Genomic DNA, 22842 nt, shown 5'->3' with positions numbered 1-22842 from the left:
CCTGTTTAAGGTCATTAAGTTACTCATGTGAATTTGAGCACCCGACTGATTCTCTAATCAGGGATCAGTTGCTCAGGTGCACCAATAACGCAAGGATCCAAGAGAAGCTACTGGCCAAGGACATGAAACTGGATGAGGCGCTCGAATTAGCCAGGAGCATCGAACAGACATCATTATATGTTAAGGAGCTAAAGGGTGACAAACAAAATCCGACCACCATGTCCGTCTGTGCAATAGACCAGAAGAAAAGATCAAACATTTCCAGCGGAAAGAAAGGGAATTGGACTGCGAGAAATGCATGTACCAGATGTGGTAACCCCAGACATGGTGCAAACTTTCCGTCGTGCCCTGCCAAATTTGCTGAATGCTTTAAGTGCAAGAATAGAGGACACTTTGCAAATGTATGTAAAGCTACCTCCATAAATTTCCTCGAACCCAGAGTAGAGAACAGGGCCAGCATTGAAGAATCTGTCAGGAGAAATTACAACATTCAAGAAGTATCAGCCACCCAGGAACCAAGTGCCAAGTTTGTTTTTGAAATTTCAGCTATCTCAGGAGAGGCTAAAGGTCCGGCAGACACCTTTCTGATTGATGGGCGCGGTTTAGTCATGAAAGTAGACACTTGTTCTCCTTGGACCATAATATCAAGGGATACCTTTGTTAACATATTGAAGAAGGGTGAAGGGGCAATTAAACCCACTAATGTTAGAGCATGTGGATATGGAGAATCTACGATAGAAATCTTGGGGGAATTTTCTGCATCCGTCAGTTACAAAGGAAAAGAATGCCAGGCCAACATTTTGGTAGCAAACAAGGGAGCTTCTTTATTAGGATGGGAAGAACAAAAGAACTTGGGTGTAAGAATACAGGCAAATGCCCCCCAGCCAATATCTATTGCTGAAGTAGATGATGACCTCTGGACCAAAGAGTTCCCTGAAGTGTTTTCCGAGAAATTAGGGAAACTTAGAAATTTTGAACACCATATCAAACTAAAAAATAATGCACAACCGGTGATACACAAAGTCAGACAAGTGCCATTGAAGATGAGAAGTAAGCTTTGTGTAGAATTAAATGACTTGGTGGACAAAGGAGTAATTGAGCCAATGACAGCAACAGAATGGTTATCGCCGGTTGTACTAGTAGCCAAGGCAAATGGAAATCTGAGACTATGTGTAGACTTACGCAGTCTCAATCGGAACATTGTTGTAGAGAGACATCCTCTCCCTAACATATCGGAGACTCTTTCCACCCTGGGGGAACTGAAGGTATTTTCCATCATTGACTTGTCAGCAGCATATCATCCGGTTCCGTTGTCCAAAAGTTGCCAGCATCTCACAGCATTCATCACTCCCGAGGGAGTGTTCAAATACAATCGCATGCCTTTTGGGTTAGCTTCCGCTGCTTCTGTTTTTCAAAGCGTGATGGAGGAAGTGCTTAGAGGGCTAAGGAAAGTAACAGTGTTTCAGGATGACATACTAGTGTTTGCCGAGAATGAAGAAGAACATAATGAGATTTTGAGGGCAGTTCTTGTCAGACTCAAAGAATCTGGTTTGACTGTGCAAAGAAAAAAATGCAAGATTGCTGTTAGAGAAGTAGACTATTTAGGTCATAGAATTTCTGGCGATGGTATTGCTCCGAAAAAGTCTCTTATTGATAGTATCAGCAGTGCTCCCCAGCCACGAGACAAAGATCAGTTGCGTTCTTTCATGGGGCTGGCGGAGTACTACCACAAATTTGTAAATGGTTTTGCCACCATCTCCACTCCGTTAAGAGAGTTGTTGAAAAAGAATGTGAAGTTTGTGTGGTCGGGTGAATGCCATGAAGCTTTTAGGAAAATAAGAGTGCATAGTGCAAGCACCCTCCTTGGGAGGGTTTGTGTCGGGAAGAAAAACTGTTTTATCGGTTGATGCAAGCAATATGGGTCTAGGTGCAGCTTTGTCTCAGGTGGACTCTGGTAAGACTGAACATATAATTGCGTTTGCCTCAAGGCCATTGAAGGGAGCAGAAGAAAACTATTCGGTGATTGAGAGGGAGGCATTGGCGGTCTCGTGGGCTGTAGCACATTTCAAATTCTATCTATGGGGTCAAACTTTTACGGTAAAAACTGACCACAAACCTTTAGTCCAACTACTAGGCAGTGTAGAGTGGGCCAAAGGATCACCCAGAATTTCTAGATGGATGATTGAACTCCTAGCCTATGACTTCAAAATAGTGTACATAGCAGGTAGAGACAATGTAGTAGCAGACTGTTTGTCTAGGTTACCGGTAGAGGGCAAGGATTCAGAAGAAGCATCCTTAGAGCAGGGCGTGAGTATTTCTGAGGTTGAATACAATGCCATAAGTAGAGATGAATGGGAGATTGCTGATAGTGAGGATCTTATATTGAATCAAGTCAAGGCGTGGACCAGGACAGGGTGGCCTCACAAAAACATTGTAGAAAAACAATTTGACTGCTTTTACTGCATAAAGGATGAGCTGAATTTATCAGAAGACGGTCTAAAACTCAGGAAGGGTACCAAAGTGATTCCACCCAGCAATGTCAGATCCAAGCTAGTGAGTATAGCTCACTAAGGCCATTTAGGGATGGGAGGAACCAAAAGATAGATCAGGGAATTCTATTGGTGGCCGGCAGTTGACAGTGAAGTAGAGAGGTGTGTAAAGAACTGCAGAGAGTGCGAGAGGAGTGATAAAAGTAAGGTGGTTAGGGAAGCACCCATTAGACCTGTTAGTGTTCCGGGTGAACCCTGGAAAAAGGTGGCTGTGGATCTGATGGGCCCACTACAGAATTTGGGGGAGAATCTCAAATACTTAATAGTGTTAGTAGATTACCACTCAAAGTGGATAGAGTGGAAGGCAATTGGTGAAGCGACCACGGCCCAAATGATATCATTTTTTGAAGAAACATTTTTCAGGGAAGGCTTTCCCATGGAATTGATTTCAGATAATGGTGTCCAATTTTGTTCTGACAAGATGGTGGAGTTTTTCAAAAAGTTTGGTATAAGGCACTACAGAACAGGGCTAATGGGCTGGTGGAGAGGGCAAACAGATTTGTAAAGGGAGGCTTGCAGTTGGCTATGGCGGCAGGGTTGGAGTGGCAGAAAGTGTTGAGGGAAATGGTTTGGAACTACTGCACGACGCCCCACACTGTTACTAAAGTCTCACCTTTTATGTCTCTCAAGGGCAGGCAGCCAGGTACTAAACTCTGTCCAGGGTGGCTGGATTTGGCCAAGCGTGTGAATGTTGATAGGAATAAAATGGTGACACTTATTAAAGAGGCCCAAAATGTATACAAAGAAAGGTTTGACACCGAAAAGAAATCCAAGAGTTTGGTATGGAGAGAAGGTGAACTTGTGTATGTAAAAAACCCCAGGTTGTCCCCTAAATGCATCGAGAGCAAATTTATTGGGCCTAAGAAAATAGCGGTAGTAAGAGGGAATGTGGTCATAATGGAAGGTGGGTAATGCTGGTCCATGTCAAAATTGGTGAAATGTAATAACAATGGTCCAGCAGTAGAGGATGGAGAAAATAGTGATGGAAATGACAATGGCAATGACAATGAGTTAGTGTATGAAGCTGGAGGAATTAGTAAGAGTGTTCAACAAGACACAGATGTTAGTACCAGTACAGAAAGAGGGAGAGGTAAACCTCTTTGGTTGCGAGATTATGTGCTAGGGTAACTCGGTGTTATTGAAAGGGGGAAGGTGTGTTGAGTCTACTTATCTATGTGTTATTTAGGTAGGCTTGTATTGAACAATGATTAACAGTGAAATATAGTTCTGAGTGTAGATCCAGACCAATCACAATATTCTGTTAATGTATTATATTCAGTGTTCCATTTAAGGCATGTGTATTCTTAGAGTGTTATTAGTTGTGGAGTTCTCTATGGAGTTCTGAAATCTTCAGTTGGGTACTGCCTCTCCAGGTGGTGCCTGCTGTCGCTTGAAGTAGACTTAAATAAAAAAGTCTTTAACTACTATATTGCCCGTATCTACTTTTTAACAATGGACCGACGACATATTCCATATCGCTCCCTCCCTGCCTTCCCCGCTGCAGAATTTCTTTTGCGATTGCAGCTTACGTTCTGCAAAGGCTTTGTGTCTGACTGGCAGTTGACTAATGTCACACGTTCTGGGGGAAAAAACTACAACTGAGGCTACGGACGTCGTGCGTCCTACTTATCACATCGGATGACGTCGGACGTCGGAGGAGGTCCTCGACGCCGGCGCATCGACGTCATCGATGCAGTACGCAGACGCCGAAAAAAGTTTCCGAAGCAGCACAGCTGTGGTGATTACCTGTCATAGATATGGAATACGTCGTCGGACCATCCCATCGAAAGAACGTTACCAGGTAAGAAAGTAACTTGTTCTTCTCCCACCTTTTGTGGCTCTGTTAGTTTTGTTAACGCTCAATTCAAGTACTTTGAAACATTTGTTGTATTCCCCAACCTGGATACAAATCAAGCTTAAGCCTTTGACTTCCTGGTCCACCAGACGTGTGTCCGTATAAATCTTTCACTGTCTGATGCTGAACACGACTTCCCCAGCCTTCATAGATGGTGATCGTGCTTCTTTGACTCTTATTTACATGGGGCTGCATGCATGTTCCATGCTTTCAGGCTTTCACACTGAGTGACTTCTCCAGCCTTTATATGCGATATTCGCAATACTCTCATTCCAGATTACCTGGGTTCTGTGCTTGTTTTGGTTTCCCAGTGTTTCATACCGTGAATGGTTTCAGCAGTCTCTGACCCCACAGCTTTTTGCCTTTGCTGGCGTCCTCTGGCAGGAGCGTTCAACCCCCTGTTCGTGCTCGTCCTGCTTGAACCGTAATCCTCATTGTGTAGCTTAGAGTCTCCAGCTCCATGCTTGTTTCTGGTTTCAGCGTCTATTGCTGGGTGCCCAGCCCACCACTGAGCTTTAGTGCTCGTGCCACCAGAAAAGGCAGTTTGCTTCCCTTCTAAGCTCCTTTCCTGTGCGGAGCCTCTTGTTCGGTCAACGTGCCTGCTTTGTAGCCTCCAGCTAGTGTGATCGCTCCCGCTATTCCATCGCTGGCTCTGTGGCTGTGCGTAGCTCCGCCCCTCTGGACGTGTTTCCAGGGGCTCACCTCTGTTACTGTGGATTCTCCTACGTGCACGGCATCCCCAGTCTCTGCGTTCACAGTTCATGTTCCTTGCATATAAGTCATCACGATCGGAAAAGATGTGTCCTTCATTTACTCGATCAAAAAGGCAAGTTCAAACTGCAGGAACACAGAATTATTCATGCACATCATGCACTTCCTTGGCTCGCAGGCCGGTTTTACCCTCAAGTGGCATTATCACTTCGTCATAACCTGGGCCCTTCTCAAAAAACCTATCGGACAGGGTGATTGGGTATTGAGTATTCTATAACCTATACAGGACCCTATAGGGGTAATTCTACTGGCCCTCACATGTCAGGTGGCTGGCCTGTCCAGTCCCCATGACATATGTCGACTACATTGTTGCAGAGTAGTGGGCTTACCATTGGCCCTTGCCCTTCTACCATCCATCCCTGGATATTAAACTGTGATTGGGCAGGGCTGCTTCCCCCAGGCCTGGGACTCGAGTTCTCGGCCCTCTGTGCACCTCTTCAATGTAATGGGAATAACTATGTGTCTGTTTTGTAACTTGTGTACACCACCATTCTGCTCATGAGAATGTGCCACCACGGGAGAATGTCCATTGTCCTCCTTGGCTGTATCACGTCTTTAGAGACCACAAAATTGAGCTTTGCAGCTCAATTATGAGGATTTATTCCCTTTTCTTCAGCTGGTCCCTTTGTCGTCTGGGGATTGGAATGTCACTCCATATTGGCTTTGGGCCCTGTCTCACGCATCTTGCTCCTTGTTCAGCCTGAATCGGCTCAGCTTGTCCCTTGCTTAGTGATCTGAGGCCTGCTGTCATTTTCCTAAACCTTATAGTGCGGTTTCTCCATTGTCCGTGTTATAATGCATTCTCCATAGGTTAGTCACACATGGCTCTATCGGGGTCTATACGTGCTCCTGCAGTTCAATAGAGTTATTTGCATCAAGCATCTGCAACCTTGCTCAGGATCTCTTGTGCCTTGCAGTTTTGCGTTTCTGGCCTTCTGTTTCATCACGAAGTTGTTGGGGGGTGGGGGTGTTCCGAGGATCCCTATTCCCTCTTAAGTCCCCCTTCTGGTCAACCAGTCGACCACCTCACGGTATGTCAGCCCTTTAGCTCGTGGCTGCCATATCTTCGTTATTCCTCAGAGGTGTCCATAGTAATTCACATGATCCTCAAATGTCCAGTTCATGTAGCTACACACCCCTTCGGGGTTGCACCACACCCACTTTCCTTCATAGTACTTTGCATCAAATGGGTTGTCTAATCTCATTGTTCCAAGTGGAAACAATTCACATGTTGCTATTCTCTCTGAGCGTGTCTCTTTCTGCCACTATCTTGCCCCTTGCTGCTCCTATGTTCACATCTTTCAGGACCTGCATTCCGATAGTTTTCTCTGTCTTTTTGCACCTTGCTATTCAAATCTTCACTCCACTTTTAGATACTCCTGCCAGTATCAATGCACCCATCATCATCATCTTTAGTCCATCTGACAGCCATGACGGCATCCATGACCATATGTATGCTATCCAGCTTTGGTCCTTCCCTGACCCCTTTGCTTCTTCTTCCATTTTGGCATGCATTTGAGATAGCTGCAATACTGGTTCTGACAGGGTACTGTTGTCTTCCTCGTTGGCAGGCATGAACGTACAACAGGAACTCCAGATTCTTTTTTTCTTTTTTTTTAATGCAAATTCCTCCTTCCATGGCTGTGAGCAGATCCAGAATGTATCTGTTCTGGAGTGCCAACTACCTCACTGATTGGGGCTCTTCCTTTATTGCATTCAATCCATTCACTGTGGAGTTGATCGTCACCATGAGCTCCCAACGGGTGATTTGCAGCCACTTCGCCTTTGTATATGTCTGCATGGATGGTATTATGGATGCAAAGAACATTTGCGTCCTGCTGAACAATCTGTGTTCTGCTGGCACCTCATCTGGGCCTGTCTCTGATGCTTCTGAGAATAATTACCTCCTCTTTACTCTGCTCAGTTCAGCTGGCTTCTTGCTCTTGCTTATTTGCTCTTCATTCAAAGACGACTTCTTCCTTTTGTTGGTGTCCTACTTCGAAAAACTAATCAAGTTTCACATCTTTTTGTGGCACGACCAGGGATGGCATGTTTGTGTACCAATGAGCATACTCCTCACCAGCTTCTCCTATGCCTTTCATTTTCACGCCTAGTAATGGTCCATCAGTACTGCTGTGCCTGCTTTGCTTCATGCTTCTCCATTATTCTGATAAAACAATGCTGGTGTCTTCAGGGGTATTATGGGCAACGGTCCAGCTTCATTCTCCTCCCATGTCAGTAACTTTGCACTCTTATGCCACGCCTTCAGGCACTTGTCATTTTCTTCCTGTACCATATTCACTGGTGATTGTGCTAGGGTGAGTGCCTTTCTCCCCACCACTCCATCCTTCCATCCATATTCGGTGTATACTATAAGCTTTATAGACCTGCAGTGAGGGCCGTACCGGGCGTTATGGGCCCTGAAGACAGAGTTAATGAGGTATGAGGGAACATAACGCCCGGTATGGCCCTAGGTGCAAATCTATAAAGCTATTGGAACACCCTCAGTGTTTAATTAAAGTACAATAAATGAGAAATATTTAATTAAAGTAGAAACAATTGAGGAATGATACATACATGTTGCAGACATTAAGTATTTATTTGGAAAAGGGTTAGAGGTTGTAAAGGGTAGTTTCCAAAAGAAAATGTCTATTTGAGGTTTAAGTGTGTGGTGCCATAGAAATGAAGGGTGCAATTGATAAATTGCCCATGTAGAACAAGACTGGGGACTCCAGGTTTGCTTATATTTGGGGTTGAGGACAGAGAATTATGGACAGATGATGTGCTTGGTAGTACATCTGGAAAAGTTTCCTCTGTTGCTTGGTTTGTTTTCTGGGCCAGATTAGGATATTTATTATTTTTGTTGGCTGTAGGAGTGCATATGATAGTACTTACAGTATTGGGGTTTGATGATGTGCTTGGACATTCATCTGATAAAGTTGTTGCAGTTGTTTTTCCATTGTTTTCTGTTACTGCAGGGTATTGCAGTAACAGAAGCAGTTAAGTTATAAGCAGTTTGCTGCTTATAGATGTATCTGTGTCTGGTTTTGTGGTAGAGGGGGAAGTTGAAGATTTGTTGTTTGGTTTTCCTACATTGTGTAGAAGTCCACACCATTCCATTTTCTCAGAGTACTGCGGTGTCCAGTAGCTTTTGATTGAGGATTCATTTTTGTGGCCATTTACAGACATTATTTGACCTGTTTCCAAACCTGTATTGGCTAAAGTCTGTACAGTTGTTACATGCAAGGAGTGGTTTGTGTAGATACTACTTTATTTTGCTTTCTTGTGGTTTGTTGGCAAAAATACACTGTGCTGAATGATGCAAAGTGGTCTACAGGTTTACCAAATGGTGTTCAGTTTGGGATCAGCAATTGTCATTTTCTTGGCCAGTGCAAATAAACATGGTGCATTCTGGGGGAGTGTTTGTAGATATAGTGTCAACGATTTAATGGGGCAGTTGTCCTCATCTGGAACTTCATACATAGCCTTTGTAGGGCAATCTCAGTTTTTTTCAGTGATGGATTTGTGGGATAGATTGACCCACTCAGCAGAATGCCCATCCCTAACCAAGCTGCACTTCAGCAGTTAACAACAAAATGGCTACGCTGGCTCCTTGGAGCAACATTGTATCAAAACTGTGTTTTGCAGCTTCAAAATGATGGCTGCACTGTTTTGCCAAGCACCATTGGGCAAGTTGGAACAGGGAGCACACCGAGAAAGGCTGCCAGGGTGTGTTCTTGTGTGTACTAAAGAAGCGCAGTGAAAAACAGTGCTGCTCTGCTGTTTGCTTGTGAAAAAGTTCCCATTGAAAAGGGAATATTTTACATTGAAAAGGATGCTACCCTGACGCTATTTTCCTCTGTTCAACATCACACTGCTTTTATCAGTGAGGCCCTGCCATGCCCATCCATATTCAGATTGTGCTCCAGCAGAAGAGAGCATTATCCCTGAATAACAGGCTGTGTCAGAACAGATCTGGGAAATCCACAGAAGCTTTACTTTCAGCCGCACGGAAAAACGCTCGACTTTTGGGTTACAAAATGTCAAAAATCAATGCTTCAAAAGAAACTCTAGCTCTAAGGACTCATGTCCATTTCAGTGGACCTGCGTCCTGAACAGATTGATGTATCAGAGAAACAGACTAGGGCTGCAAAATAATGTTATGAAGTCAGATGGAAGAGAAAACCTTTTGAAAGGGACACGCCAGCAGACTTCACCACGTGTTAAAATGTGCTTTTTGCAAATAAGGAAAAATACCTGTTTTAAAAGTGTCATGTTGAATAAGGCCCTGTCTTGGCCTAGCAATGTAAAGGGGGGTTTGCTGGGAAACATATATGGGATTTTTTATTTCAACAGGCTTGCTTCTGATTCATAATAAAATAAATGTTTTTGGTTGTACTGGGAAATCAGCCTAAACAGGGTTTCTACTATGGCTAAAGGGACATGTGGGGGCTGACAACAGGAATGCCCTACCCCCAGGAGAAGCCACAAGCGATTTCTGGGATGCCTACGTGTTAATTATGCACTTTGAAACTTTGAATGGACCAGGATGCAGCATATTGCATGCTCATTAGACTTTTGTCGGTGCTCGAGGTTGAGACAATAGATTCTGGAACACATACGTGCAACCTTTTGAAAATCACCTACCCTCAACTTCTACTGGGGAGCTTCAAAGCCAACTCCAGAGCAGCCTTGTGAGCTATGCCCTTATTTGGTAAACCATGCTGACCATTTGCCTAAAAAGGCTATTTTATTAATGCATTTCAAGACTTTTTATCTCCGAAATTGGACAACGCTGTAAGGTGAAAGTTTCACAATCTAGATGCAATTTTGGTGGCTTTAATTTAAGACGCGGTAGCCTTCACTGGCATATTGGGGACAGAAATGGCAGTCAATTGGATATTCTAAGGAAAATGTACATGATTCAACTTTGAAATTTAGTATTCACATGCCTTATGATAATCTATACACATGTATAAAGTTATAGAATTTAGGTAAAATTTAATTGAAAACAACGGAAAACTATTAGACAGAGGAAACAAAGTCCTACAAACTGGAGAGTTGGACTGCCATGCTCTGTGTGAAATAAGTAATCTGCTTATGTAATTTGCAAAAATGCAGCAACTGTATAAATGTGTGATTTTATGTTAAGATGGATTTTTGACAAAAGGGACTGTGGGATGGCTTTGAACCTCATAAAACACAACCCCCTAAACTGAGTCCCCTCCTGGAGGAGGCAACCACCATGGGCTGACCTATCCGGTTCTTGGGGGTAGGTCTAGCTTAGTTCTGCCCAACAATAAACCTGGACATGTCACCCGCTTTTATATAATGGGTGGGAGCTCAAAGGGACACACTCTCTGCTCACTCACTGCAGGGCACACTCTACTCACTGCTGGGATAACTTGGTCAAACATACATTATTTCAGGATACAGGAGCCCTGTTATCCAAATCCCAGTTAATAAATGCCTCGGCTCGGCGATTTCCATAGTTTCCAGTGTCCCAGCCATTCCCATGTTTTATTTCCTCCCTTAGGTATTACACCGTTCACACTCGACTAAAAGTTTTGGTTAAAATTATGGCTCATCTAACTTTCCCAGATGGGGCCCTGACAGGAACTGAGCTGGTTGCACCCTTGTGCACTGAATTTGTCATTGAGGGTTCTGCTGTACTCAACTGATCACTTTCAATGGGACCTTGGTCATGATTACTTACAAATGCACGTGCAGTATAACTAACTTAAAAGTTGATTCAGCATAAAATGTTGGTGGCAGTCGCACACTACCCCCTCGCCCCCCCCCAATTCGGATTAGTCTGTATAATCACATTCAGATTAGCTTTGGCAATAACCGTGTGACCTGAGGAATCGCATGCTGGCGTTGTGGCGTTGTTCAATGTTTGCATAGTTCCAATAGCCACCCCTCTTGCCAATGGGGAAAATGGCACCAAAAAAGCTTTTCCAAATGGGAGAACCGTCCACACTCAATTACAAACCTTCTTCTGGGGGCAACTGGAATAATACATACTGAAAGCAGCATGAACCAAATCCTATGGGTGCTAGGCTTATCGCTGCTTTTTTCTTCCTTGGTTTGTTAGTACCTATTTTTTTATTTTTCATTCGATTTGGAAGATTTTTCAATTGTTTTACTGTTCAAATTATTGTTCCCTCGAACTTCACCCTGGTTAGGTTCTCTGATATCAACAAACCATACGTAAACTCAGTCCCTGGTTGAACTTGACAAGCCCCTGAATTCCATTTTGATGGGCCGAGACCATCTGGAGAAAGTCCTTTTTAAGACTTTAATGCTTTTTTTTTTTTTGCTTTTTATTTTTTTTAAATCAGGGCCCTTGGCACCCAGCCGCTTCTACCTGAAATGATCACTCTCTGCCTACTTTTACAAATCTGGTTTATAATCTCCAATTTTGGTATTTTGTTTTCTAGACTTTAGTTGTAGGTAACCTTGCAACCTTCATTTGCATGGATGTAGCCCATTTACCTCAACTGCCTTCCTCCCTGAAGCTTTAGGTATGTGAGGCACTTGGTGTATTATAAGTATCCGAAGATGGTGTGTGTGTGTGTGTATATATATATATATATATATATACACACTTGGGTAGGTAGGTTTCTGTGATCAGCTGATGCAATTAATCAGTGTTGGGTTGCCATCTGCTGTCTAAATGGCAAAGTGCACCTCTGTGTGTCCTTCCAATTCAACAACTGCTATCAGTTTAATAAACAGAATTAGCACGTTTCTGTGCATTCACCTTAACCTTCCACTATTGCAAACATTCGGAATAATTTCAAGTTACTTCTTCACTCCACCGGCCCCCCGCTTCTCGTCACACAGGGCACGGCGGTTCTAGTTTCAATGAACAGTTAATTAATGGCTCAACTTTTCAGTCTCTAAAGAGCAAAACGCTATAGGACGAATGCCTCCTCACAAACTGAAACTGAAATTGGGTGCAGTGCAGTGATTATGCTACTATGCAATCTTATGCCATCACAAGGACTCGGAACAAGGTTGACAATTGCGCGTCTACAAAGATGCCTCATAGAGGCCCGTGTAATCGATGTTACTTAGATACTGTTCTTATACCGCGCATACCTCTCATTCCATCTGATGCAAAAATCCCTTTCAAATTCAAAAGACAGTTACCTATACGTTTAGCCTTTTCAATGACCATTAATAAGTCACTTCGACCAACGCCCCCTTCCTCGAAGCGATCAGTGGTATTTAAGAAGGGGGACAGATGAGACCCTATATGTTACCAACCAATATTGAGCTTTAAGATATGCTAAGAATAGCGTATGTTACGCCGGGAACGGCTAGTATTGAAATTTCAAGCTGTGATCTATGAAAAGTAACTCCTCTGAAGCACTGTAGTTAAGACATGTAAACCGTTACTACTTTTCTGTTTAAGGGCATCTATTCTTTTTGTTCTACCTTGCGCTGTGTAGCTTTAATTTTCTTTTATTTCTGTGTTTATTTCATGAAATGACAGATTCATTTAAACTTTTTGAATGGCTTGAATGAAACTGATAGCAACCAAACAGTCATTCAACGTAGCTGTTTTGCGATCATTTGACTGAATTTGTAATTGTTAAGTCCTAGATCAGGTGATTCATTGATCTTCCGTACCTGTATTGTTCTTTGGCATATCCAAGCGCTTACAAACATTTAGCAAACTAGGAGAACATAAGCAAAGGGGCCTTTTTTTAGAGGGTGTCCACTACACCATTGGTCATATGAGCCTGAATTCTCTTATTTACTTGTAAGACTGGTTCAGCAATACAGATATCCACCAAAACATTGTGATAGTTGGCTAATGGTCATAATATGAAATGTGCTCATCACCTCTTTCAAAAGATTTGTATGCAAGTGTTTCGATGAGGGAATTCACATCTGTTTTCATTTACTCTCGATTCATTTTGAGGATAAAACGTTAGTTTACTTTTTTGAGCTCTTACATTATAGTCACTTTTATTTTCTTTGACTTTGCCAGGTATGATTGCAATTGATAAGCGAGGAAATATTGCTGCTGGGACCTCTACCAATGGGGAAACGCACAAAATTCCAGGGTAAGTAGTGGTTCTTATCTCCTCTTACCTGACCCAGATATCCCTATATGTCCCTTAAACAAATGGGTAAATATGATATACGTTTTTAACACCTTATTTTTTTATTTTTATTTATTTATTTATTTATTTTCCATTCCAAACACACTCTCATTCCTTCCTTTTGATGACCACAGTTTCTACTTTGGGCCACAATGCTACAATTGGTGTGAAATGCCGGGTTTTTTGTCTTTTGGTGTCTAGACAGTTTATACAGCAAAGTATATTTGTTGGCAAAGCTGTTTGAGAAGTTTTATAATGACTCTTTACATTTAAAGTTGCTGGTAAGCTACTTTTTTTGTCAGGTTTTGTTAGAAGTTCAGAACGGCGTTTGCAAACCAACTATTATACATATGTAAATTCATGACTGAGTAAATCCAATAAAATCGACATAGTGCCTTGGCCGCATGCCTGTTGTGGCTCTCGGTAAAAATAGGATGCGAGCTGTACAGGGGGTAGGGGGACAAGGAGTATATGCAGGAGAGTGGTGTAAGCCTGCAGAAGGACCCTATATTATCTTCTACCCTAAAGTCACAACCTAATGTATTCTATTTAAGGTCACTCTGGATCCTGGTCATTGTTGATCTAGGAATATCTTTTAGATATTGACAATCTTTCACAATGTTTTCCTCATTCTGAACATTACTTTCTCATATAAGCACAGTGATGACGTTTCTGTTGTCCAGTCTTCTATTGTTAAAACAAAGAAATAATATGAGGCTGGTTAGCCCAAAAAGGAAATACACCAAACACAGGTTACAAAGGAACATACAAAGGTATTTATTTATGCTAAACAGTTACAAAAAGTCAAAGACAAATCAGATCGCTATAGGCCCTCAGTACAACACAGCAAACTCCAGAGTGGTTAGGTGTGCTCAGTGAGTGGGAATATTCATTGAAACAGTCAGGCTTTTATACAATTTTCAGCCTGCTGTCCAGCCCTACTGCGGGTTAACTATTCCATAAATACATTACTGATCTAGGGTTCGTGCCAGGGTCGCTTCTAATTTGTTCGTCTATATGTATCTAGTTCATTTTTGGTTTACACATCAACAAGTCAAAATGGCAACAGTGTATTCTCTAGGTTTAACATTAAGCCTTAGGAGATAGTTTATACAATGTAGTTAAACAGGTGTTCCCATTCAGTTATTCAAACGACATTGCAGTTAATATATGTTCATAGATCAGTTTCGTTGACACAGGTAATCCATTACACACAGGTCAGCAAAGGACAAGGTCGCAGTTAATGACCCTAACAAGTGGCCTGCAGGAAAGTTACATATTAGCTGTACACAGGGGTCATGACGGCCGTGTTCTATTCTGAATGGATCGTCCACCATTTTAACTCGCAGGGTGACTTTACAGGGAGAGAGAACCTAAAATGGCGGTTTACATTGATTCTAGGGTCAGGACCTTGCAACACAAATTTCTTCACAAGTAGCTTGTTAGCAGATTGGCGTAGGCCAATATACATATATTCATAGCAATAGAAGGCACAATATAATTTCCAGTTTGACAAACCCTCCTTTTGGCCTATGCCAAGTGCTAAACTACTTCTGATCTCCTTGCAGATAACTCCATGCATCATCGTCCATACACCCTGAATCGCTGTCGGAAATATCTATTGCCATCAGATCGTTTATTAAAATCTCTTTCAGTACATATTCTTTGGAGGTTTTATCCGGGGCATACACTTTATGTCCTATCGCACCTATCGCCTGAGCGCAACATCCCCCCTAGCATCGAACATATACTAGGTAGACATTGGATACAACAACAAAGGAACAACAGAACTCCCAAAATGATCAGCAATACTGAAAACGCCTTCCAACCCCAAGATCGCAAGAAGTCCCAGAACCAAGCGCTAAGATCCCAGTTTCCCTCGGGAACATGCACTTCTGAACTAAGGACGTGCAGATTCTATATTGCCTTAGTTGGGGAGGAATCTGGTACGAAAACACAGCAAGCGGACCCCACTAATTTACATACTCCACCACGTTCAGCCAGAACGACATCTAATGCCATTCGGTTCTGAAGTGCTACTAATCTGATCGCTTTCTGCTCTAATATCATGTTATAGAGTATATCTGTGGTCCGGTTGATGGTTCTCTCCAGTACTCTCGCTAGTCTCCTGATGTCTTCGGAATTCGCTATCTGCCCAAAGAATGGAAGGAATGATTTTGCTACATCTCCCAAAACCTGTGCCGGAGTGTCACCATTCTCGTCCTGCCGTGGACGAGCCATTGAAACTTCTACAGTACTTGCTATGAACACCCCAGGTAATAGGATTCCTAGATAACAAGTTCCCTGCCAATCCCTGGCTAACCATGGAAATGCTACATTAGCGCAAACGAAATAGACAGGTTCGCCTACATACAAAGGTCCGTCTTCCCCAGTCAAATTTGCAACGTTGGCACAACCTTTAAAAACCCCCGTTGACCGAGTGCCATTCCTCTGTATGCAGAAAGAAACTGAATTGGGGCTATGGTTAACAGTGTAGGAAGGAGGCATGGCGTCCTTATTGCCTATCAGAGCCATTTTAAAGGAAATCAAACACTGGAAAGGACAAGACAATCTATCAGAAGTCCTAATAGAAGCAATGTTGAGCTTACTCCTATTTGCGAAAAGCGAGCATCCCAGGGGAGTCAAAACACGTTTCTCAAAACTATTCAAATTAGTGCCATCAAAGTTCCCCGAGATGCTATCATTTCAACGGCCAAAGAACAGTGCTCTGAGAGAAGCATAACAAGCAGTTGTGAAAGGTAAAGGGTGAATATACCAACCTACCCCCTTATCCCCATGTTGCGGTAAATGTGAGCAGACCCAGCAGTTCGACCTATTAACGATGGCATGTGTAGCGTTCATGATAAGTAGCAAAATAGTATTATGATTTCTGATGTTTGTTAATCTGCTTAGAATCACATGCTGTGCATAGGTCCGACATCCAGTGGTCACTGCAGAGTATTGCATTTTGTTTTTCGTAGTCGAAAAGGGGACGTCGACAAGGCGTGTCTGTAACACTATCCCTATAGTGACGTGCGTCGTACCCACAATCCCTCACGCGTCGAGGTCCCTCAGATTGTTTTTTTCCGCCCAGCTTCTGGTCGCCTTACGCGGAGCTCCTAGAGAGACATTGCAAAATACTTACTACGGACCTCGGTCCTTAATTATACTTATTATATTCTTAAAGATCCCTCCACTCGACGTTAGCTGTGAAGCTGTTTCTCCACCGAACAGGTTTTCGACGGAGGGGAAGAGACGGAGGGGATCCTTCGGCGCAGCCGAACACGTGGCCTGGCCTCAACGGCCAACATACAGTAGGGAGAGTGGGGGTTCGAACTTTTATCTTCTCTTTGAGAATGTCTTTCTTTCTCCCCTATCTTTCCCTTGGGGTTGTTATCACCAGTTATTATTGCCTCAGCTATGGAGAGGACACCTTTTAAGTTTTGCCCACGCTGTAGGGGCAAATACACTTGGAAGGATAAACACAAGCTCTGTAATCGTTGCTTGCCCCTCGATCATAAGGAGGACAGCTGTGCGGCCTGTAAGCTCTTGAAACCAAGAACTCTTAAAGAACGGAAAGTTAAGAGGTGGGCGGACTACGCTATGTCGAAGTCAGTTTCCTCACCTGCCGCCGCTGTTACAGAAAGTGACGAGGAGGGTGATAACTCGACGTCCGTTACGGAAGTCATTAACCCCCAGAAGGAGTGCTCGCGCTCCTCGATGTCCGTCCCCGGCCCCGACGGGCTCGGCTCACGCCCTGCTCATGGGGATGAACACCCCGGCGACAGGGACGCACACAGACCCCATAGGCCTAAGCACACAACCCACGGCTCTTCTTCGTCGAAGACGAAGGATCCATCAGCGCCGAAGGGGACGCAGGCCACTCCGGCATCTACCTCAGACCGTAAGGGTCTCAAGCCCCACCCGCAAACGCAGCCGCGACCAGCGATTGGGCTTTCATCAAACACAGGCGCTACCCCAAAATCATCCGACGTAACGCTCCATAGAGCGGCCGTCGAGGAACAACGCGTAACGCAAGCAACGTCGATACCAGAGTCCTCTACTGACAAACTCGTTGTCCAGAGCCTGGCGAGAATTGTTTCCGAAGACAAACGTAAGCGGACGACGAAACAGACGTTGAATACCGCACCAAAAGCTATAGAAACGCCGAAAAAGCACAAGAGTAGCCAAGAACTGCCCCCTTCATCTAAGGGCACTTCTGAACTACCGGAGGGCTTTTCTGAGGGCGAGGGAAACCTTTCGTCGACGTTGTGGGAGCGTTCTAAGCGTTTGGAAGGCGAAAACACTGATTTCCCCCCTCTAGACTATTCAGGGGTCCCCCATGAGACCCTTGAAAGACTCCATTCTTGTATGGAAAAAATGGAAAGGTTTTTGGGAAGCCAAAACCCACCCACCCACACACAAGACCAGGAGAATGGCCCCAGGATGACCCTAGGGTCAAGATCCCTAGACTGTTTCCCCTTTCTACAGACGTATATAACCTCACTGAAGAGGAGCAATACCTCCAAGAAGATGAGGAGGGGTTGGGTGGAGAGGAAGAACATGAGGAAGAGGGGTTTGAAGAAGATCCTTACACTAGTGCAGGAGCTTTCGAAGAAGATACAGCTACCTCGCAGCCTTGGCAATCCCCATCAGTGCACTCAGACCCTGATGTCTTTCACCCTTCTCCTCCCAAGGATTCACCTATTGGAAACACCTCTCCCATAGATGACCAACCTTCACTTAATGCACTATTGCGCAAGGCAGCAGCGCATTTTGAAATAGACACAGGGGAGACTCTTCCTGACAAAGACTTTGTAGAGAAAGTTATTAAAGAAAAAGCCCCTGTTAGTCAGTCTATTCCGCTCCTGGCTTCTGTAAAGAGAAGAATAACTCCTTCCCTTTCCAATCCTGCCTTAGTCAGAGGGGTCAACCCTCGGATAGAAAAGCTCTTCAGCCCTTCGCCCTCTGACCCGTTGTACATCAGAGGCCATTGTATTCCGGACTCCCTCGTAGTTACTAATACAAGGAAAAGAGCAGGGGTACCACTATCCACTAGTGAGGCACCACCTGACAAAGAGGGCAAAAAACTCTACGCACTTGGGAAGAGAATCACGACGTCCGCCGCCTTTTCAAATAGGATTGCAAATAACAATTCCCTACTAGCTAGCTACGCAGATGCACAGTGGAGCAAGCTGCGCAGCGAAGCAGAGGACGCACAGAACCCCTGCGTTCACGCCTGTTAGCTACAATCTCAGAGGGAACTCTTGTAAACCAGGGCATTGTAAAGAACTCCTTAGATGCCGCAGAGACGGCTGGCCGCTCCCTGGTTCAGGGAACACTTCTCAAACGCCATGTCTGGCTGCGCAATTCGGGATTTAAGCCGGAAACCCAGGCTTCCCTGATAAATAAGCCCATAGAAGAAACACATCTGTTTGGGAAAGCAGTTGATGAGGCCCTAGAGCATGCGAAGAAAGAGTTTGATACCATCAAAACTCTTGACCAAATTTCTAGGCCCCCTAACAGACGCGGCTATGGCAATAGACGCTCCTTTCGTGGCCAACGCCAGCAGCAAAACCAACAGCAATTTTACTCTGCTACCAACTGGCCCTCTAACCAGGGTAACAACACCCAGTTCAGTCAAAGAGGCCAACGCCGTGGCAGGGGGAAGAGGTCGCAGCTCCAGCCCCAAAGGTTCCACGCCCAATACCAACAAATGACCCGAAGATTCGCGTCCCCTCCCATGCATCACCGGTCGGGGGCCGGCTAACATCGTTCCTTTCATCATGGGAGGGAATATCGTCAGACCTCTGGGTATTATCCACCATAGCCCACGGATACTGCATCGAATTCAACGGTTCCCCGAAGTACAGACCCCCACGGAACCGACGCATGACACCGGAACACCTCACCATTCTTCTACAAGAAGTAGAAGAGCTACTGGAAAAAGAAGCTATAGAGGCTGTCCCCCTATCTCAGGTAACAGAAGGTATGTATTCAGTGTACTTCCTTGTACCCAAAAAGGACTTAACCATGCGCCCTTTATTAGATCTGCGCTCAGCGAACAAGTTTGTCAAACCCCAAAAGTTTCGTATGGTGACCTTGCAGGAAGTAATCCCACTGTTATCACAGGGGGATTACATGACAACACTGGACATGAAAGATGCATACTTTCATATTTTAATGTTGCCAGCGCACAGAAAATACCTCAGGTTCAAGATAGAGAACAAACACTACCAGTTCAGAGTACTACCCTTCGGGATAGCATCTGCACCAAGGGTATTCACGAAAGTACTGGCAGTGGCAGCGGCCCACCTGCACAGGTTATCCATCCCGGTATACCCTTACCTCGACGACTGGCTCATAACAGGGGATTCTTACGAAACATGCTTCTCCAATACCCAAAAGACTGTAGACCTTTTGTTCCAACTGGGCTTCTCCATCAACGAAAAGAAGTCCAGCTTAGACCCCAGCCAAATCAAACAATTCCTAGGGGCTCTAATTCAAACAAAGGACGGCCTTGTCTTCCCCTCCAACGAGAGGGTCCAAAACATGCTGTTTCAGATCCCCCATTATGTGGCAGGTCGAGAGGTGACGGTACGCAAAGCAATGCGCTTGCTAGGAATGATGGCATGTATTTATTTGCTACCTCACGCGCGCCGGCGCATGCGCCCAATGCAAGAGTGGCTCAACAGCCAGTGGTGTCAGGCCAGCGGACAATGGGACGATCTAGTGGTGGTCTTGCAGGCCTTGGTTCTCTCGCTACGGTGGTGGACAAAAGAAAACCTGTTATTAGGGAAAACTTTTGCCACACCCGCATTGGAAGCCACTCTAACCACAGACGCATCCCTTACAGGATGGGGGGCTCACCTATCCCATCACACTGCTCACGGAGCGTGGACTCCGAGCTTAGCATCCAAGCATATAAACCTGCTGGAACTACTAGCAGTGTTCAAAGCACTGAAAACCTTTCAGGAACACCTACAAGGAAAGACAGTGATGGTCCTCACAGACAGCACCACAGTCATGTACTACCTCAACAAGCAAGGGGGCACTCACTCTCCAGGACTGTCCAAGCTGTCCCAGAACATCTGGAAGTGGGCTCTCAAACACAACATGTTCCTACTATCACAACATGTACCAGGGGAACTCAATCTGCTAGCAGACAAACTCAGCAGAGACTTCCCCCTGCCCGTAGAGTACGAATGGCGGTTACAAGAAGACATCGTCTTTGACGTCTTCACACAGTGGGTTTTCCCAGAAATAGACCTGTTCGCAACTCTGGAAAACTCTCAATGCCAAGATTACGCCTCCAGGTACCCCCAGAACCAGTCCAAGGGGAACGGTCTATCGATTCCATGGTCAGGGAAATTTGTTTACGCTTTCCCCCCCCCGACTCCCCTTCTCAACAAGATAGTGCACAAGATGCACCAGGAACAAGTTACCATGATACTGGTGGCCCCTATGTGGGCCCGACAGCCATGGTTCGCTCACTTGTTGGAGATGTCTCTATCTCCTCCAGTGAAACTGCCCTGCCCGTACAACATGCTGTCACAAGACAGGGGCAGGACACTGCACCCATGCCCTCAGACCATGAACTTAGCAGCCTGGCTCCTGAGGTCATTGAATTTGGACATTTACAACTTCCACAGAGGTGCATGGACATCCTCAGAGAGGCCAGAAAGCCTAACACTCGTCACTGCTATTCTAGCAAATGGAAAAGATTTGTCATCTGGTGTAGAGGGAAGAGTATCAACCCTGTTAACTGCTCTCCCACACAAATTATTCTGTACCTGACCCATTTACTGGACTCGGGTCTAGTATTCAATTCTATTAAAGTACACCTGGCAGCGCTTTCTGCTTACACCACTTCACAACTCAAAGTATCGTGGTGGAAGATCCCAGTAATCAAAGCCTTCATGGAAGGGGTAAAGAGAATACACCCTCCAATAGCAAACCCAGCTCCCGGCTGGGATCTAAATGTGGTACTCACCAGGCTCATGGGTCACCCTTTGAACCCATGCACAAGGCAACTCTTAAAGATCTCACTCTTAAGACTGCTTTCCTAATAGCTATTACCTCCATTAGGAGAGTAAGTGAACTACAGGCCCTTTCGGTTTTAGACCCCTTTGTAACAGTTCACAAGGATAAAGTGGTTCTACGCACACACCCAAGGTTTGCACCGAAATTCATCTCCAAATTCCATGTCAACCAGTCTATAGAACTACCAACGTTCTTTCAAAATCCTTCAAATCTAGGAGAAAAAAGCCTGCATACACTTGATGTGCGCAGAGCTGTCATGTTTTACATGGAAAGAACTAGTCCACTGAGAAAGACTAATCAGTTCTTTGTCTCGGTGGCAGCAGGAAGAGAAGGAGATGCAGTTTCAAAATCCACTATATCTAGATGGATTGTACAATGCATCACTCTTTGTTACACTCTTGCTAAGAGAGAACTACCCTTCAAGCCAAGAGCACACTCTACTCGAGGCACTGGGGCATCCATAGCATTCATTGCAAATGTTCCCCTTGAGTCCATCTGCAAAGCGGCAACCTGGAGTTCTGTACACACCTTTACAAAACACTACTGTCTAGATGCCCACTCTAGATCTGATTCCCAGGTGGGACAAGCAGTATTAAGACATCTTTTCTCTACTGTTCCTTCTCACAACCCACCTCCAACTCCGGGTACTGCTCGCTAGTCTATGCACAGCATGTAATTCTAAGCAGATTAACGAACATCAGAAGACAATGCATTACTTACCGTAAAAGCATTTCTGATGGTTGTATCTGCTTAGATTCACATGCGCCCACCCTTCCTCCCCGTTCGGATGGAAGGAACATAGACATCCTTTTCTATATCTCTCTTTTCTGTAGTCACTCACGTCTAGAAGGCTCCCTCAGGGCAGAAAAATACAAACAGAGGGACCTCGACGCGTGAGGGATTATGGGTACAACGCACGTCACTATAGGGATAGTGTTACAGACACGCCTTGTCGACGTCCCCTTTTCGACTACGAAAAACAAAATGAAATACTACGCAGTGACCACTGGATGTCGGACCTATGCACACCATGTGAATCTAAGCAGATACAACCATCAGAAATGCTTTTACGGTAAGTAATGCATTGTCATTTACTGTGAGCCCTTTGGAAAGTTCACAAGCTCGGGTCAATGCTATAATCTCTGCGGCCTGCGCAGAGTTATAAGTGATTCTCTTGGTCTCCACAACCGTGATCAATGTGGTAATTGCATAAGCAGCTGTGGATGTACCATCCGGAAGTTTGAAGCGGGAGCCATCACAAAACAGCTCCCCTTGTGCATTATCCAATGGAGTGTCCTTTAGATCAATTCTACCCTTTGTCTGTATGCTACCGAACAAGAAACAATTGTGTGACTCTTCGTCACTGCAAGCAGTACCTTGCGCGAAAGGTAGGAGTTCATCCAGATTAAGAACACAAAACCTCTTAATTTGAATGTAAGGAGCAAACAAGATCAATTCATATCTCATCAACCGTGCGGAAGTGAGGTGTTGCGTTTGGGTTTTG

General features: G+C 44.6%; 1 protein-coding gene across 2 annotated transcripts in view; it reads left to right on the top strand.

Annotated features, from left to right (window-relative positions):
* The window catches only part of AGA (aspartylglucosaminidase), a 339637-nt gene that overhangs the window by 132508 nt on the left and 184287 nt on the right, over nt 1-22842 (top strand). For both annotated transcript variants that reach the window (XM_069631452.1, XM_069631451.1), the window contains one exon: nt 13181-13256. In XM_069631452.1, the coding sequence (XP_069487553.1) occupies nt 13181-13256 (76 nt within the window). The remainder of the gene's footprint in view (nt 1-13180; nt 13257-22842) is intronic.

This window comes from Ambystoma mexicanum, chromosome 6q (genome assembly GCF_040938575.1).
Source record: "Ambystoma mexicanum isolate Mex_15411 chromosome 6q, UKY_AmexF1_1, whole genome shotgun sequence".
NCBI lineage: Eukaryota > Metazoa > Chordata > Amphibia > Caudata > Ambystomatidae > Ambystoma > Ambystoma mexicanum.
This window is presented reverse-complemented; position numbering and strand designations above follow the sequence as displayed.